At 43.9% G+C, this 17480-nt stretch overlaps 1 protein-coding gene across 2 annotated transcripts in view; it reads right to left on the bottom strand.

The window, feature by feature from the left end:
* Usp5 (ubiquitin specific protease 5) overlaps positions 1–16278 on the bottom strand; it is a 55864-nt gene extending 39586 nt beyond the window's left edge. Inside the window, exons 1-8 of one of the 2 annotated variants that reach the window (XM_075684769.1) lie at positions 16095–16278; positions 15577–15702; positions 15446–15503; positions 14662–14783; positions 14481–14587; positions 11589–11824; positions 6269–6363; positions 2772–2965 (exon numbers count right to left, since the gene is read on the bottom strand). In XM_075684769.1, the coding sequence (XP_075540884.1) occupies positions 2772–2965; positions 6269–6363; positions 11589–11824; positions 14481–14587; positions 14662–14783; positions 15446–15503; positions 15577–15702; positions 16095–16202 (1046 nt within the window). In that variant the 5' untranslated portion in view covers positions 16203–16278. The remainder of the gene's footprint in view (positions 1–2771; positions 2966–6268; positions 6364–11588; positions 11825–14480; positions 14588–14661; positions 14784–15445; positions 15504–15576; positions 15703–16094) is intronic. The other variant, XM_075684770.1, reaches the window with a different exon arrangement.
* Positions 16279–17480: the final 1202 nt, after the last annotated feature.

Below are 17480 nucleotides of genomic sequence, written 5' to 3'. Positions count from 1 at the left end.
TTAAAGAACCCCAGGCAGCCCCAATTAATCCAGGGTGCCCCACTACAGCATGCCTCATAACTATGTCAGGGTTCTGGTATGTTAAACTCCATAATTTAATTTTTTTAATTTGCCTTCCTAAAAAGGAAAACTTTTTTAATGAGCTTTCATAATGAAAGCAGTGCATTGTCACCATTTGTGCTTCATTAGCTACAGATACCAAGCCTACAGGGTGTTATGTCTCAACACCACAAAGGCAATAATTGAACGTTTGCCACGTGTCAAACCACCACCCCTCCTATCCAGACGTCAACGCAGCGTGGACACTGGCAGTCGAAGGGTCCTACGAAAGGTGCTCACCCCACCATTACCTGGAAACCTGAGCAGAAGATGAAAAGGAGGGAACCACAACAACTAACTGAGAGGCGCAGTTAATTAGACGTTTAACACAAGTCAAATCACCACCCATTTATCAGCACCTGTCCAGAGGTCAACGTCGCATGGGCATCAACTCTTGACAAGTCCCACAAGAGGCCCTCACCCCGCCCTTTACCTGCCAGCCTGAGCAGAGGGTGAAAAGGAGTGAACCACGACAACTGAGAGGCGCAGTTAATTAGACGTTTGCGGCGAGTCAAATCACCGCCCATCCCTCAGCGCTTACCCAGACGCCAATGCAGTGTGGACACAGACTGTTGCAGGGTTCCACGAAAGGCCCTCACCACGCCTTTACCTGGCAGCCTGAGCGAAGAAAAGAAGGGCGGACAACGACGACGAATGGCGTGTCGCCAGTTGCTTTCTTGCCACAGATTCCAAACCAGTCTCTTTGGAGGCGGAGTTACTGCGGGTTATTGCAAGCATGGGCATGGTATCGCAACGGAGTCAATGATAGTGATACATATGCTGCTGCACAGTCTTCAGCTTCTCTAGTCGGCTCACCTAGGGAGGACGACGGTATTAAAAGCGGAGACTTTTCGAGAGTGAGGAAAGAGAGTCCTAATGTGAACTTGGATGTTTAACTTGCTCCTGCATGAAGTAGGCTTCTGTAACTGGAGCCGTGTAACCGAGCTAAATAAGCCCTTTTTCCTGAATTTTCTACAACCTGACATAGGAGTCGATGGGCTTGGTGGATTCCATGCCCTGAACACCACTCCAGCTGCAACAAGGGGCAGTATTCTTGAGCAATCATTTTTAGGCATACTGTATTACTTTTGCGAGACACGGCATCAGACTTGTTGATGTGTGTCTCTGACACCGTTTCTGAGCTGATCGATCGGTCTCAGCAGGGTAACATGCATGTGAATAGAAAAAGATATACCGTAAGTTTGAACTTCTAAAACTGTGCAATGGTTAAATAAAATTTCTCTCTCACAGACAGTCTTACGGACAAGCCCAAGCCAAAGGCCAAAGTCTGATGTATTGCTAGCCACTGTAATGATGACATACCGCAAAAATTGGACCTTTTCACTTCACGTGATATGTTAGGCCCAAAGCACATACACCGATTCTCCAAGGTGCTCCACATCGGCCACAAATGACCAGCAATAAATGCTGTAACCTTATTTTATAGATATCTAGCCTACAAGGTACACTTGTGCAATTATCCTTTACTTCATATTTCCAGCATGAATTAGCTCCGCTCACTCAGCAATTCACAATTTCTGAGACAATGCCTCCAAAAATGCAAGGTAAGGCATTGATGATTTGATACAGCTACCAACTGATAACTTGGACAGCCCAGAGAAAATTTTGGACACCTTACAGCAAGCTGAATTTGAACTCAGTCCTATTCCGCTTCCACAACCACATGTCGATTTAGCCACCAAGCTGACAAAGTCGAGCAGAAAAGTGACATCTCAACACATCTCCGGCGCCTCCTCGAAACCTCCTAACCTAGTCCTAACCTAGTCAATCTGCTCGTTACCAGCCTTAACGACAGCACAAGCCAATGCCAGCTGCTAAGTTCTGAAGGGTAAAGGACTTCCAATCTGTCACACGAGTTCTGCGCATTCAGGTCTATCCCTAGTACCGCTTCAATGCAACCTCTCTCTCTTTAGCTGCATCCAAAGTACCCAAATTTGTTCTAAATACAATTCAGGGAAACTCAAACATTTACAGTGCACTTGTAATAGGTTGAAAACAATATTCTTGTGGCAAGAATTGTGCTAAGTGTGCTTACAGACTGTGTGTCTGTTGCATTTTCTTTTAAATATTTTTCACATTTTCATTCTTCTTTCTCTATGTGAAGCAATGTTTATATTTATAGCTGGCAGCATCTGCAAGACCAAGAAGGTATTAGTATACCTGCGATATGTATTTGTGTATATACCGTCGACCAAAGAAGTTTCTGGACCACTGGATCGGGAAAACCATTGAATTTCTGAGTAGCTGGGATCAGTAGTTAGTAAAACTGTTTATCAGAATGTTGTTCGCATATACTATTAGTGGGTGGAAATGCAAATAGTAACAGGCTGGGTTGTGAGGCTGCGGATATGTTCATCTCTTTCTCAGATCCCATGGTTCGTAAACATTTTTGGTTGACAGTAAATGCTGAACCTTTTTTTTTTTTTTTTTTTTTTTGCAGTAGTTGCATCTGGGCTATGAGAAACATTGCAGTGGAGAGCAATTACTTATGAACACTAAGCATCAATGGTGTACCAAATGTCAGCATACAGAAGGTTTCTTAACTTTGCCCCCACACAATGAAGTCCTAACCAAGTCAATGGTTATCTCACTTGTTAAGCCATGGCTAAACCAAAAGCAACGCCACAGCTGAGAAAAAGGAAGCTTCTCACTTGTGCTGGAACTCCGGGATGCTCAGTACAACCTGAATGACAGAGTTCAAGTAGCAAGAGTTTCCCAAGTTGGCCAGGCCAGTGTAGCCCGGACCGAACAGCGGTGTCAGCTTGCTGCCAGCCTCCTGGATCATCGCCCACTCGCCCTGTCGTTGGTTCAGGTCCATCTCCAGCTCCAGCATCGTCTTTTCCGTCTGTGTTTCACCACAAAAAAATGTTGGCCTCACCTGTCAACTATCACATCTCACCAGCAATTGAACCTCATATAGGCAAGCAGGAATCAAACATGAAATTTAAGAGACAAAGCAGACTACAGTTAAACCTCGATATAATGAAGTCAGCAAAATCAGCAATTTCCTTTCTTATATCAAAATTTCATTATATTGAAATGCGACCTTTCATGCAAATAAGTACAGTCACCAATGGATTTTTCTTGCATGGAAGGGGCCACAAAATTTTCCGACTTATTGAAAAATCAGAAAAAGCACATCTGAATGAGACAAAATTCATTTTATTGAATTTGGCAATTGGCGACAAAAAATACCGTTTCGTGCCCCATCGACGGTACCTTCACATTTGCAGGGGGAAGATACATGCTTTTGCGTCCACTTCGCCCACACGGCTGATAGTGTCGCCTGCGGTAGGACGACGCTATCGCAACAAGCACTGGCAGAGGGGAGCGAGCGCTTTGTCTGCCTCTCAATTCAACGCATCTTCAAAACTCAAGATTACACAACCTCTAGCACTAAACCTGCAGGAAGAAAGCCCACAATGCCACGCCATCTCAGCTCACCCAGTTCTTGCACAAATGGCAGATTATGCTGAAAACAGGGTGCACAGGCTGCGCATACACTCAGTCATGCTGATAGCCGTGTGCAGCGTGTCCGCACTAGAAAAGGGGATGTGCCAACCTGGCCCCCACTCACTCCCTACCCTAGCTTGATCGCATTACCCCGAGCGAGCTCCCCTTCACCACTTTTCCCTCGCATACACTTATCAAGCAACCATCCTTCTCACCTCACCTTCACACACGTTCATTCGCACCTAAGGCATACGTTATACGGGGTGTGACTGGATCTTATGACACCGTGACTTTATACGAAACATGATGCTGCTCCGCTTCAGTGGTTGTTCTCAGTCCGTGGCGCACGATTCGGCAAGTGCGTTCGCAAGCAACTGCATATAATTTAACCATTTGGCCATCTGCATCCATGAAAGTTACCATTTATTGTCTCGGTATTGCCTCACGGCAGCATTGGGACCTCATTATGTTGAAATCGTGTATAAACACACTTGGTTATACTGAGGTTCAAAATACATAGTGTCCTATGGACAAGAAGTTACAAAATGCTGAATACTTTGTTATGTTGAGAATATTGTTATATTGTGGTTTAAGTGTACCTTTTATGCATAATTACTTGAAACTGCAGTGTGGTGTCTTAGTGTAAATACCTGCTAAAAAAAGTTGTAGTTTCGCCCTAAAGGCGAAGCACCAATTGCAATAGCAAATCAAGCGGATCGCAGAGCATGATCGAGCGCTGGACCACGGTACAAAGTGGCACAGTTTCGTTACCTGTACATGTGACTGCATGACCGTGGGAATAAGCAGACGCAGCAGAAGTACATCTCTCTTGCTTCGGTACAAAGTAAAACAAAAAACATGCAGACATTCCGTTTGTGCGTTTTAACACTTCTCTAAACTTCAATTTGTCAATTCAAGCAACAGATCACACAAATAACAGATGCTGCCTTGAACAATTCTCGAAGTCACGTGTCGCCATGAGCATTGTCACACTGCAGACACGAGAACATAGGTGCAGGGACACAAGTATGTCACCGTCCGGCTTGGAGTGCGATTACCACGAGGGAAAGGGAAAACGTCGTTCGGACTGAAATTTCAAACCTTTCCACGGCGCGTAGGAATGTAATTCTTTGCACATTAGCGTGCATTGTTTGCGCTGTGCTTGTCAGCTCAAAATGGCCAGACTTGGTGAGGGGCCCTTTAAAGCCTCACATTATCCCTAATCATTTCAGAGCACTTCCCTCCGGCAAACATGCACAGATCTCTTTTCATGAGAATGAACTCGCTGTCACAACACGAGCCAATGCTCCACACCATGTCTCGAAAATTTGAAATTACGCGACCACCAACAGTAAACACGTGGGAACACAATGCACCTCAAAGCACCAACCGCCTCGGCTCAGCCTTTGCACTTGATGCAAATTACCTCCAAGATACATTGCATGGCCCACATGCAAGACCCGTGTGCAAGGGGGAGAGAAAGCAGATAGGCACGCATTCTTGACCCCACCACATCCTTAAATCTTGCTTCATCCAGTTACCTCTCGTGCACTCCCTCCCTATCAACCTAGCATAGAAGGAATCATGATTCTCCCGAGTGCTACGATCTGCCGCACAACGGCCTTCGCAAGTTGTTTACTAACATGACAAATGGCACAGTGGTGTTTCCTTTCTATGATGCGCTTTGATGCTGTTGTTACTGCTCAAACTTTTTATGCAGAAGGAAGCTTGAAATAATTTTCGCCTCGGTCCCTGCTTTTCTAGTTTTTCGCTACATTTGCTAGCTATACAGGCGCCAACTGCATGTGATATATGGCCGAAAACTTCATTAAATCTAAACTATGTCACAAATTACTTCATTAATTCACGAAAAAAAAGTACCTGGTTTTTAATAGAACTAAGATCGGGAAATTAAAATAGTTTGTTACATCATAAATTTCATCAAATCTAGGTTTCTTATATCGAGGTTTGATTGTATTCGTGTAAATATGAAAGTACAAGGAGGCTTCGCGCATTTTTATTGCATTTAGCTCCACGCATGCGACTACATTGGCCGAGTCTCTTCAGGGCTGTGTGGTCATCCATGGTCACCACGATAGCAGCCTCGAAGTGCATCCAAAACATTTACGGCAAGTACTGGTTTTGTTGTGTTAATGCAAGGTGTACAATGCCCCAAAGTGCGCGGACACCACCGAGGGTAAAATGTGATCCTAGTGCAGCTTGCGCGTTGGCATCAAATTTAACGGCTACATTGGTACAGACTATTACTAGATGCCAGCAAGCACGATGATGTGAAAATAATTAGGATGTGGATGCAGTAGTGAAAAGTACACCTACTCAAATGAAAACACACCTCACGCCATTTAATGCAACATGAAGGAAGTTGAAAGGCCCTCAGGCATGAGAAAATAAGAATTGCAGCTTCCACGCCACTTTCGTGTAAAATACAAGTGAAGATGGCAGATTTTAGCAAATTAAGGCGTTTTAGTCTAGCAGGAATATTTGTTTATTGTATTTATTGTCTTTTCGGTCCATTTAATGACTCTACATTCAGTTAATTCTAACTTTTTCTTGGGTTCCATTAAATATGAATTAAAGAGATTATTCTGCAGTACCAGCCATGACGGCCCGAAAATTCCACTTCACTTGAAAAAAAAGTGTGCGATAAGAAGGAACCATGAGGAGGGCAACTAACCTTTCTCATCTTGGCGATCTCTATGCCAAAGTGCTCAAGGTGCTTGGTGAGGTTGGTATCGATGACCATATCATCCTCATCGTAAGAGTGCACATCTGAAAACAGGAAGCAACACTACAGATCATAACCTGCACAACACTGACATAACATTACAACTTAACCCAGACGACATGGAAACCCCTTTCTTTAAATAGAGATGTCTTGGCAGAACTTCTTGTTTTTCCAGTCTGTAAAGTTATTTGCACCACCTAAATAATGTTTCTGATTCTCCTTTTTCTCTCCTCATATTTGGCAATGTTACCATTAGAACTTCATTTTTTAACATGAACAAATTTCGCATGCTTAGAGCAGCAGTGAAGCTCAGAATTTCATGTTTGAGAAACTCCAGAGTCTGTCCACAAAGAATAATTGAAGGAATGAATGAAAGGAAGCCATGTGCCTCTTGAACAGAGTTACAAGCTATAATAGACTATCAGTCATCCTGCAAACTTTACTCTCGCATATTTTCATGCAGCCTCAATGTATCAATGTGTGACAAGTGATACAATAGAACCTTGTTCATACATATTGTAAAAAACCGCGAGAAGAAACATACTAACCAGGAAAACAAACGATCCGAAGTAACTAAAAAACATGACATCTACGTAATGTGAAGCATTGCGCGGATCATTGTGGCACGAGACGCCAACACGCATCAAGCTGGTGGTGCTCCCGCAGCCCGAGATGTGTTTTGTCACTAAAGCGAAACGTGATGCCCGCATCGCGCCACCTGCAGCAGGGAACGGCAGCACATTTGGATTATCGCCTACTAAAAGCGTGCAGTGTGCTACCAATGGCACTAAGCACCACACGCTATAAAACAGATAGGTGAAAATGCTTATCGCAATAGGTTTGGTGGCAATAGCTGTGAATGCGGCATGCGACGACTCGAGCGGAGATTTGCTGGTACCGGAATAAGAAGCTGTGCGCGGCGTCATTTTGATGTGAGACGGGCAGCTATGTACTGACCTCAATCGCGCGCACCTTGCACCTTTTCTTGTTCACACAGCATCTAGCAGCCGTAAAACTTATATGATTGCAGTCTGCAGCAGGGAACGGCGGCACATTTCGGTTATCGCCTATAAAAAGCGTACGGTACGCTTCCGACGGCACCACATGCTGTGAAACAGATGGGTGAAGGTGCTTGCCACAATAGAATTGACAATGATAGCAGTCAATGCCGTGTGCAACGACCCCAGAGAAGATTTGCTGATACCGAAATGAGAAGCTGAGTAAACAATGGCATTTTAACATGAGACGGGCAGGCGAGTATTGCAGTGAAGCTGCCACGGCGGGCAGCTATATACAGTTCTCGATTGTGCGTGCCTTGCACATTTTCTTGTTTACATGGGATCTAGCGACCAGAAAACGTATCATACGATCGCAGTTTGGCGCCGTACTGAATGTTGGCGACAAAATATTGTGTATTCCAGGGACATACGAACCGGTAAAAAATGAGCGTAGCTCTATTGGGTTATTTTTTTGTGCTCTTGATTGCGAACATTAGCACTAGGAAAACATACGTAACAAGAATGTATCAACAAGGTTCTACTGTGTTGTATTTTTGGGTGTGTAACAGGCACCAAAAATTCAAAACATTTAAGAGTAAAGTTGTGGTGAGGGTTATATGTGAATTTAGCCTTGAGGTGTGGCTTCATGGCAGTCTGGGGTGCACTGCCATGAAACCACACCAAAAGCCAAGGTTCTCCACCATTCAAAGTTTCATTATTTCTTACGGTACGCCACCCTCTTCCTACCCCTGCGTATTGAAGCTTCCTCCTCCCCTCCTTCATGGTCACACATCCTCTTCCTCTTGATGGTTTGCCTGTTTTGTGTTTAGTAGTTGGTGAATAGCGCACGCAGTGCCGCCTACTAGAACTGAAATCACGATAAGCTCCGCTCAACATCCATCCTAGCACAGCAGCAGCTGAAAGAAAAGCTGTATTCAGACGACGAAGCAAATCACGATTTGAGTTCATGGATCACGTATCATGTGATCATATGTCACTCGTGCCCACAATGCTCCTTCGGTTCACGTAAAGAGCTTCGCGATATGGTGGAGAGACAAATCATAGTTAGAATCTTCTGCTCTCTTGCCACTGCCACGCGAGGGCTGCTTTGTCTGCGCTGTCATGCTCTGTCATGTGAATGCTAGCTGCGAAGTGCTTCGATTCATGTGACATGTCTGATTCTCCCACAATCACGTCCATTCTGTGAACCAAGCTATATCAGCATCGCCGATCAGAGGAGAAAGTGGTGCTGGTCAAAGATAAGACGTGGTCAGGTCGTGAATTAATGAATGCATACTGTTTTTGCAAATAATTGAGCATCAATGTATGCAGTTAGTTAAAGCTCGATATAATAAAATTCAATACAAATAAATTATCGGTATAACAAAGTATTTAACTTTTCATAACCTCTTGTCCATAGGACACCATGTATTTAGAACCTCAATATAATGAAGTGTGCTTGTATGCAATTTCAATACAGTCGACGAGCAATAATTTGGACTCCACGGGGAACGTAAATAAGTCTGAACTATCGAATGTCCAAAAAAAAAACTGATGCATCTAAAAAAGATCATTTTATTTATGTTTTAAGGCTCCTGTGCAAGAAATAAGTGGTTGATTCGTTGCTGCACACACTTCCGCTTACGTGGAACAAAGTACGCCAGTGTTTCTGCCAGTTTTGTGCTGTCACTGCCGATGCAAGGACTGCAAAGGCTCGAGTCCATAAGTGAAAGCTCCGGAGCACACGGCACGTCATCATCATCCAAGTTAGAGTTGCTGTTTTACGGTGAGAGAACTTGCTCAATTATTTCAGCATCATTCCGTTTGGCACAAGACAACACCGCACCATAGACGTCTGCGAAGTCTTCCAGTACAACGGCGGTAAAAATAAGCACACCGCAACCTAGCAGATTATCAATGATGTCTGTATTTGAACACGTTGTGGTAGGAGACAGGTTCAGGCTCATCAATTGTGGAGTCATTTGGACTGCGACTCAAGACTCTGAGTCGGACTGTGAGGGCATCATCGGTGCCATTTGACACAGCCTGTAGATAAGTTAACGAGAAGACTTCTTGGAGCCAGCAGAGCGCTGTCTGGAATGCAAACTAAACAAACAGGCAAACAATAATGAAACGTTGTCCGAAAGGCAAACTCAACAAGCAGAATGGCGAGAGCAGGCCATGCGTGGGGTTGCCAGAATAGGATATGATAATTGTGATGTTGATGCGACCTATAAGTCAGGCAGAGCCTCCAAGATCAGCATTTGCAGTTAAATCTCCCAAGCATAGTGCTGCAACCAAAGCAATGCCTCAGGGATTACCGTCTAGCATGTAATCTCAGAAGCCATACATTATTTCTTGCCGAAGTTGTCAGAGGAGATAATGGCGGTGGAGTCAGCGTACACTACAGCCATGGGCGGAGTCCAGATAATGAAATGTAGAGCTGGCAGCTGTCCAAAATATTGGTCATCTTTACAGATTATGTCTATGGGACCACTGGTGGTGCCGCGAAGCTGTCCAAATTACCGAGTATGTACAGATTATTGGTCAGCTACTGTATAACAAAATTTTTCTCCCACCGCAAAGGAATGCCGAGACAATAAATGGAAACTTCTGCAGACACAAACAGTAATCATTGAATTACAAGCAGCTGCTTGAAGATGCGGCTCTCAAATCGTGCTCGGCACCACAAGAGCAACCACTGAAGTGAAGCTGCATCATGTTCCGTATAAAGTCCAAGTGCGATAAGATCGTATCGTGACATGCGCTCTTTGTGCTTTAGGTGTGCGAGTGAAAGTGTGCGAGGATGAGAAAAGAAAGATGGTGGCTTCATGAGTGACGTCTTCCCGCACAAGCGAAGGGAAAGAGCGGGAGGGGACCAAGCTCACGGTAGTGAGATCAAGTGCGCGCGAGGGGCGGGAAGGGGAGGTCGCGACTACGCATGGCTATAACCGTGGCTGAGCGCATACGTAGTCACACACCCTGCTTTAGAGGTAATCTGCCGCATGTGCAAAGAGTGGGCATGCTGAGATGGCGTGGCATCATGTAAGCTGTCTTCCTGCATGTTTAGTATGGGAGGTTATGTAATATCTAGTTTCGGCGACTCGGAGCAAGAGACAGATGAGGCATTTGCTCACCGCAGCTGGCACTTTTCATCGATAGCATCATGCCAGTACAGGCAATGCTATCAGCCGTGGAGGCTGGCTTAATTCGTACCGCCGATATGAAGATATCATCGACGTGGCTGAAAACGTTTCATTCGTCACCAGCTCCCAAATTTATCAAAATGAACTGCTTTCCGATTCAAATTTGCTTTTCTTAATTTCCCATTAGTTCGGAAAATTTAACGGCCCCTTTATTAAAAGAAAAATCGATCGGCCTCTGTAATTATTTGCATAAAAGGTCGAACTTCAATACGAAATTTTAATATGATGGAACAAATTTCCGCAAGCTATCTGCACAATTTTTTTTTCTTTCCGAGCTGTTCTAATCGGGGGTGCTGGTTATATGTGGTGGCGAGTTATGCGCTGAAATATATGGTAAATGGTAATCAAACGAAGCGTAATTTCTCACATTTAATTTGTATAGCTGTACATGCCACAAAGAATATTACATAAATGAATGGGGCAAAAGGAGAGAAGAGAAAGAGAATTAGGCAGTAGCAGATATGCATACAAAACGGCAAAATCAACATTTAAGTCGATGCTGTACTATGAAAGAATGGATGTGAGCAACAGATTATGACATCTAGCTTCATGATTTAGGCGATGCGCTTTTAGATTATAACAATATAACCAACAAAACGTGACATCACAACTGGACTGTTTCCATATGATTGCAGACGGCTACTACAGAAACACAGGTAGCAGACAGCAAGACTCAAGGCCTAATGTACTCAAAGAATGGGAAAATGCAAGAGGAAAACATGACATGAGGCATAAGACGTTGAGCACTTAAAAATATCAATCACATCACCCGCCACTTCTTGCATGAAACATTCAGGAACACAAGATGTTTTTGTAAATCGTGCCATGTTGCTTTGAGCATGCAGCCAACTGAATATCTCTCATTATTATGTTAATCTTCCCCTGTGCTTAGGGTCACTAAATAAATCCCTTAAAAGACAGCCTACTTTATTACTAATAAAAGCAGCGTGCACCCATGAATTTCTTTCACGACATCAGCTTTTATCAATTGAGCCATTTGGTGCATGCTAAGAGTGGCAGATAAAAAAAATAATAAAAATGACAGGCTTTGACATCAGTACTCACCAGCACCCTCTGGTGTGATAGTTCCAAGCTTCACTGCAAGTGGGTAGCCAGTATTTTTAAAGTGTTCAAGCGCATGGTTGTTGCCACCAGTGCCCTCAAAATGCTTTCGGCCACAAAGAATGGCCCCGTCTGTTAGGTTCATCCACAGGTTCTCAGTGAGGTCACACTTTTCGCACTTCCAGCCTGTTGGTGCCACTTTCACACCATTGTCCAACTGCACCAATGTGTCACTGTGTCTGTAGGAATAAACCAAACAAAAAAGAAAGCACAGCTCATTGATAATGTTAACCTCCATTAAGATTAAAACACTGTCCATTAGGATAAAGCTACAGTTGAGGGCCAGCTTAAATTTCTTTATTTAAAAGCAGGAAGAATGGGAAATGCTTTTTGAAGCAAGTGATGAACCATTTTGATTAAAATTTGATGCACAGAGGGAATTCGACTTATTTGGATGTCTAATTATTTTACAAAAATTGGCAAAAATCAGTAAATATTGAAAATTGTTTTGAAGCTAAACATTTCGACAGAATTATCTGTCTGGTTGGGAAAATTGATTAGTGACTCCAAGCAAATAAGCGAATTTATTAGCCCTTTTCGGAGCCCATTTGGCACCTTCTTTAGGAGGTACTCTTCGGAGGTCACGGTGTGCAGCGCTTAAAAGGTCCTTCGTAAAGAAAACAATCCCTGCCCAAACACTCCGCACATATGGTTAACCAGCGAAGCTGAAACGCGCGGCCTCGGCGTTTATCACTGGGTTAATCCCGACAGTTCGTTAAATGACAGCTTGGTAGGCTGCCGCATCCTCATTATACAGTTGCTGCTTGCGCTTGGCTGCACAGACCTGTTCTTGTGCCCGGGCTGCAGCATCGGCAAGGCGTAGACGAGCTCGTTCCTGGTTGTGCTCATGGCACTGCTGATCGAAAGCTGCCTGCTCCTAAGGAGTACGTATGGCGCGTGGCCTACCCATTTCAGAGCCGGAGAGAAACTGCTGCACACATGCTCGGCTGCGACGGAGAGCATCGACGTAACTACTGGCACAGCTAATCCAACACCACCTAGGTAGCACAAGGCCTTTTCACTCTAATCCATGACATCATGTTACCTGGCCCGACTGCCATAGGATCTAATGGGGATGCTCCAGAGTAGGCAACAGTGATTTTGATGCCGCTGCTTTCGTTACGCCAGCCTTGTGAAAGAAAATTTCAGACCAGGTAGCACGACGTCATAGATCAGAGTAAACAGGCATTGTGCTATCTAGGTGGCGTTGGCTAATCGCGTGCCTCTTTCTTTCTCTCTCTCTTTTTTTGGCACGTGCGCATGGGGTTGTGCCGGAGGAGTGTACGGAGTACAGGCGACTAACAGACGGACGGGTGGATGAATTGGCTAGCCATATACAGCTTCGCTGTAAAAAGGAGGGGAGAGTGAGGAAGGTAGAGAAACCCTTGACCAAGAACATTTTTTTGACAGATGGGGAGCGAGAAAGGGCGGGACAGCTGCAGCAGTGCAGGTCGGCTGGGATGACCGATGTTGAGAGTGCTTGATCCATGGGAATGCCATTGAAGTGGGGTGGGGGGGAAGCACAGACGTTTTCGTGTTGGCGACCTAGAGTGGGGATCTACCTGGCTGGGCATCTTCTTTTCGTCACGTCACCAAGGCCATGGATATAACAGAGGGTAGGTTGCCCTTCAAGCCTGGTAGATCCCCACTCTAGGTCAGCAACACCAAAACGTCTGTGCTCCCCTCAGCCCTTGACCCCCTATGCTGGGCGCCGCCGCAGCCATCTCACCCTTTTGCCCTTCCCATCTGTCAAGAAAGGTTCCCGATCAAATGTCTCCCCACCCTCCACACTCTGCCCTCCTCTTACTTACAAAGGACCTCTTAAAAGCTGCACACCGCCACCTCCGAAGAATACCTCCGGAAAAAGGAGCTGAATGGGCTGCGAAATGTTGGGCTAATAAATTCGCTTATTTGGTTGGGGTCACTCTCAAAAGTCCTGAAAAATGTTTACACGCCAAGATGCAGCAATGAAAAAAAAACACAGCACAGCAATATGGCAAGACGGGCTAGTTGGCTGATGTTCATTGTGAAGGATTTCTTGAAGCACAGCATCTGACACACACAATAAGAAACAAAAAAAAAAGAACAAGAGGGAAAGATGCTGTCCTGTCATCTTTTTTCTTTTCTTGTGTTTTCTTTCTTTTCGTGTACATAAGTTGTAGCACTTGAAAAAATCCTTTACGATGAACAGATATTGCAATTTTGTCAACTGCATTTATCAGGACACCCAAAGGAGGCAGACATAATGTAGCATTACTTCACAAGTGATGCAATATATTTATTATCCTCTCCTAAGTATTGTGAAAGTTGTATTCACCAATTTTAAGCACACATCAGAAAGGAAAACAATGTACACCATATAAATCCTGTCCACTTAAGATGTGCTAATGGGTGCAGTACAACTTATTTCATAGCAATAACATATTGTGTAATACAGAAGCTGTGTATAAGAGAGAATGCAGCAATTGACACTCAAAACAGTGCACAGGCACATGCATGCACTCTTCGACTCCATGTAGCAGTGAGCAATATGCAGAGAGATGCTGGAATTTGCCCATCATAGCACAGAACATTAATGCATACTCAGATACGCAACGATAGCACAAGGCACAAACTTGGTAGAGCAACTACTCAACCGTTTAAAACACTTATTTCCCATAACATTTTTAACACATTCACGTAAATATAGCTTTTTGCAAGAAGCATTAACCGATTACCTATTTTGGTAATTTTCCAGGAGGTAATATTTTTGCCCAAGTGTGGTTGTGATATTTTTTTTTTTTTCATATGCCTATGACTAGACTTGGGGTGAGCGCACCAAGGACCTACACTTACTTTGATGGCACCCTCTTCTCTCCATCCCATGTTCCAGCTAAAGCTTCCAACTCATTCACTACACTGGCAGAGTCAGCCGCAAGAACAGCTGTCACGGAAAGTTGCACCTGAAAGGAGGAGGCAAATGAATGCAATTCACATGCACGTGAATAACCAATGAGAAATTGGTAATGAGACATACCACTTCGGGGAGTTGTGTGTTTGGTAGAGGAACCGAGTCAAAGTTTGGAAAAATGACAAGAGAGTTGTGGTATTCATATTCGTACTTCTTGCCCTGGTCAAGAGGAAAACCCCCTTCCACACCTACAGACAAAAGTTGCACACAACTGATGTTAAAAACATACTTATAAATGAGTGCCGATAAGAACCAAAAAAAGTGCTTTTGTTATTGTCTGCACTATTTGTGCCATAAGCTCTGCAAACTTATGTCCCTCACAGTAAGTGAACATCGTGTAAAAATACTCCAATTTGGATCAAATTTATATGGGTAGAATTCTGCCCATGTGAAGCCCACTTTTAGCGAGACCAACTTTATTACCATGAAAAATTTTTCAACGGAAAGGAATGACAGTCCACATGCAACCCCAACAGGCAAATGTTGCAAAATGTCTGCAATACGCTAGTGCTCAACAGTGTTGCCTTTCAAGTGCCTCTTCATGTAGCCTTGAGTAAACCCAAATCATGATCCGATTCTCAGTTTCAAGGCGCTTTGCCATGGAGTAACTTTTAGAGGATTTCTAAAAAAATTAATTTTAGGCGTTTTATGTGCCAAAACAATAAAAACTTCTGGAGAAATGCGCTCTAACATAATACAATTCCAATTCATATTACATGTATGCAAGTATACGCGCTATTCCTGGCGGGGTGAAAGCCGATTACAGTCGAAAAAGCTCACTACTGTGGAAATACAGCGCAGCGACTTATGCAAGCTGCAAAACTAATTCCAGGTAACATGCATTGCTCACCGATCGCCAGCTTCGTAGGAGGCGCAGCCCTCTTGGCAGCCGGCGTGTCATCCGCCACCTGCAGTATGTTTACATCGTGAATAATTGTCGCGAAAGCCTCGATATCACGAAACAAAGCTTGCGCCACACACCTCCTTTTTCACGGTTTTCAGGTGAAGGTAGACAGCGTTCCCAGTTTTTGCGTAACGCCTCTCGACAAACTTCTTGGAAAATCCAAGAAAAGTATTCAGGCACACATAGAGGCCTCCTTCAGATTCCTGAAATAAACGGCAGGATGTCTCGCTGAATGCGTATGGGCCGCTAGATCAGCTCATGACTAATGTTAAGGGCGTAAGGGTGCTGTGCTGGAAGACCATTCGTAACGCAAAATATGCCCGTGCCAAACCATTTAACGAACGCGTTCGCGCCGAAAGCATTCGGAAGGATTTACCAACAAAAAGAAAAGGAAAAAAACGCAACACTCTGGACAATGCACAAGTATTAAGGCAGGAAGATTTAATTAAAGGAACTAATAAAGAGCAGAGGCAATGTCAAACACATCTATGACGGTGGGATCGAACACTTTTATGTTGCGTCTCCGACATTGCCGGCGAGTGTCGGAAGAACGAATGTATCGCTGTAAGGAGACAGCGTTTTAGAGGAAACTTACTGGCGTGTCGAATGAGAAGACGCACTCATCTTTATACACTTTGTCCGCGTGGCCAGGAATTCGGATTCGGGCGAGATGCGGAGCTAGCTTCTCGGCGTACGTTGCCATGTTGGTTACTTCTCTTTCGAACGTGTTGACTGTGTGGATTAGAGAGCAAATTCTAAACGTTCTAAACTTTGGGTTGCCAGACCAAAGAGTAGTCGAGAAAACGGAGTCGAGGTTTAGCGGGTAGCTGTACACCAATCCAATGCCTTTGACCGATCACGTTCTCAAACGTGCTCTCAAATATATCAATTGATCTTGTCTTCCTGCGCTTGGTTATATATTAACCAATCGTATATATATATATATATATATATATATATATATATATATATATATATATATATATATATATATATATATATATAATATTCCTTGTGCATTCAATATTGTTTAACACGGCAATCTTTTTATAGCACTGTGCCTGTTGAAATTTTGTACTTTTTATACCTTTACTGTTTAATATGCCCTCCTTACTTTATGCCCTGTCATAGGGCCTGTAAGGTTCTTTTGAATAATAATAATAATATATTGAGAGATTTCTTTACTCGACGTTTTGGCCGGAAAACTGTTCGAAAAAAAAATTTGTGATTACTGCAGCACCGTTTTTCTCCAATTTCACAGAAATATCGCATTTGCATGGAGTCATTTCGAAGTTTATGCTACCGCAATTCTATGCTTGCAATGCTGTCTCGCAAGTTGGTGAGACCTACGTAAAGACCTACGTGAGACCTACGTAAAGAAAGCGAGTCAGACGCTTGGCGTCTTTGAGTCCCGTCTTTGAGGACCAAATCCTGGCCGTCCAGCGCGCCCGCGATCGGGCCGGCAGACTAAACCTGACAGTCCCGTCGTGGGATATTAGCCGGGTGCGCGTTCTTTCGAGTTTTGCTGATAAAAGTTTATTCACTCACTCACTCATTCAGACGCTTGGCGCATTTTAACGCGATAGCCATGCGATAGCGTTAAAGGGACCCTGGACCACTTTGTATATAATAGGAGAAATACACTTGTAGTTAAAATAGGCCATTCCAGAAATACATTGTGCGAAAAGTACTTCAATGCAGCCTTCGCGATGCTTCCACTCCAAGGAGGTTATATAAAAACTTTTCTTTAACCTCCTTGTTCCGCTCTTGATTTAATGCCTTGCTGTACTGCGACAGTGTTGCCAACTCAGTACGTATTATGCCTAGATTGATACAAAAAAACATAGATTCCGAAAAAGATCCCTATAGTAAAATATTGCTATACAGTGACGACGTTATATGTTTCCCCAGGAAGCACAAGTTGACTACTAGCTAGCTTGATACAGCTTGAGCCGGCCAGAAGCAGCTAGGGCTAGACATT

Source organism: Dermacentor variabilis, chromosome 3 (genome assembly GCF_050947875.1).
Source record: "Dermacentor variabilis isolate Ectoservices chromosome 3, ASM5094787v1, whole genome shotgun sequence".
In the NCBI taxonomy this organism is placed as follows: domain Eukaryota; kingdom Metazoa; phylum Arthropoda; class Arachnida; order Ixodida; family Ixodidae; genus Dermacentor; species Dermacentor variabilis.
This window is presented reverse-complemented; position numbering and strand designations above follow the sequence as displayed.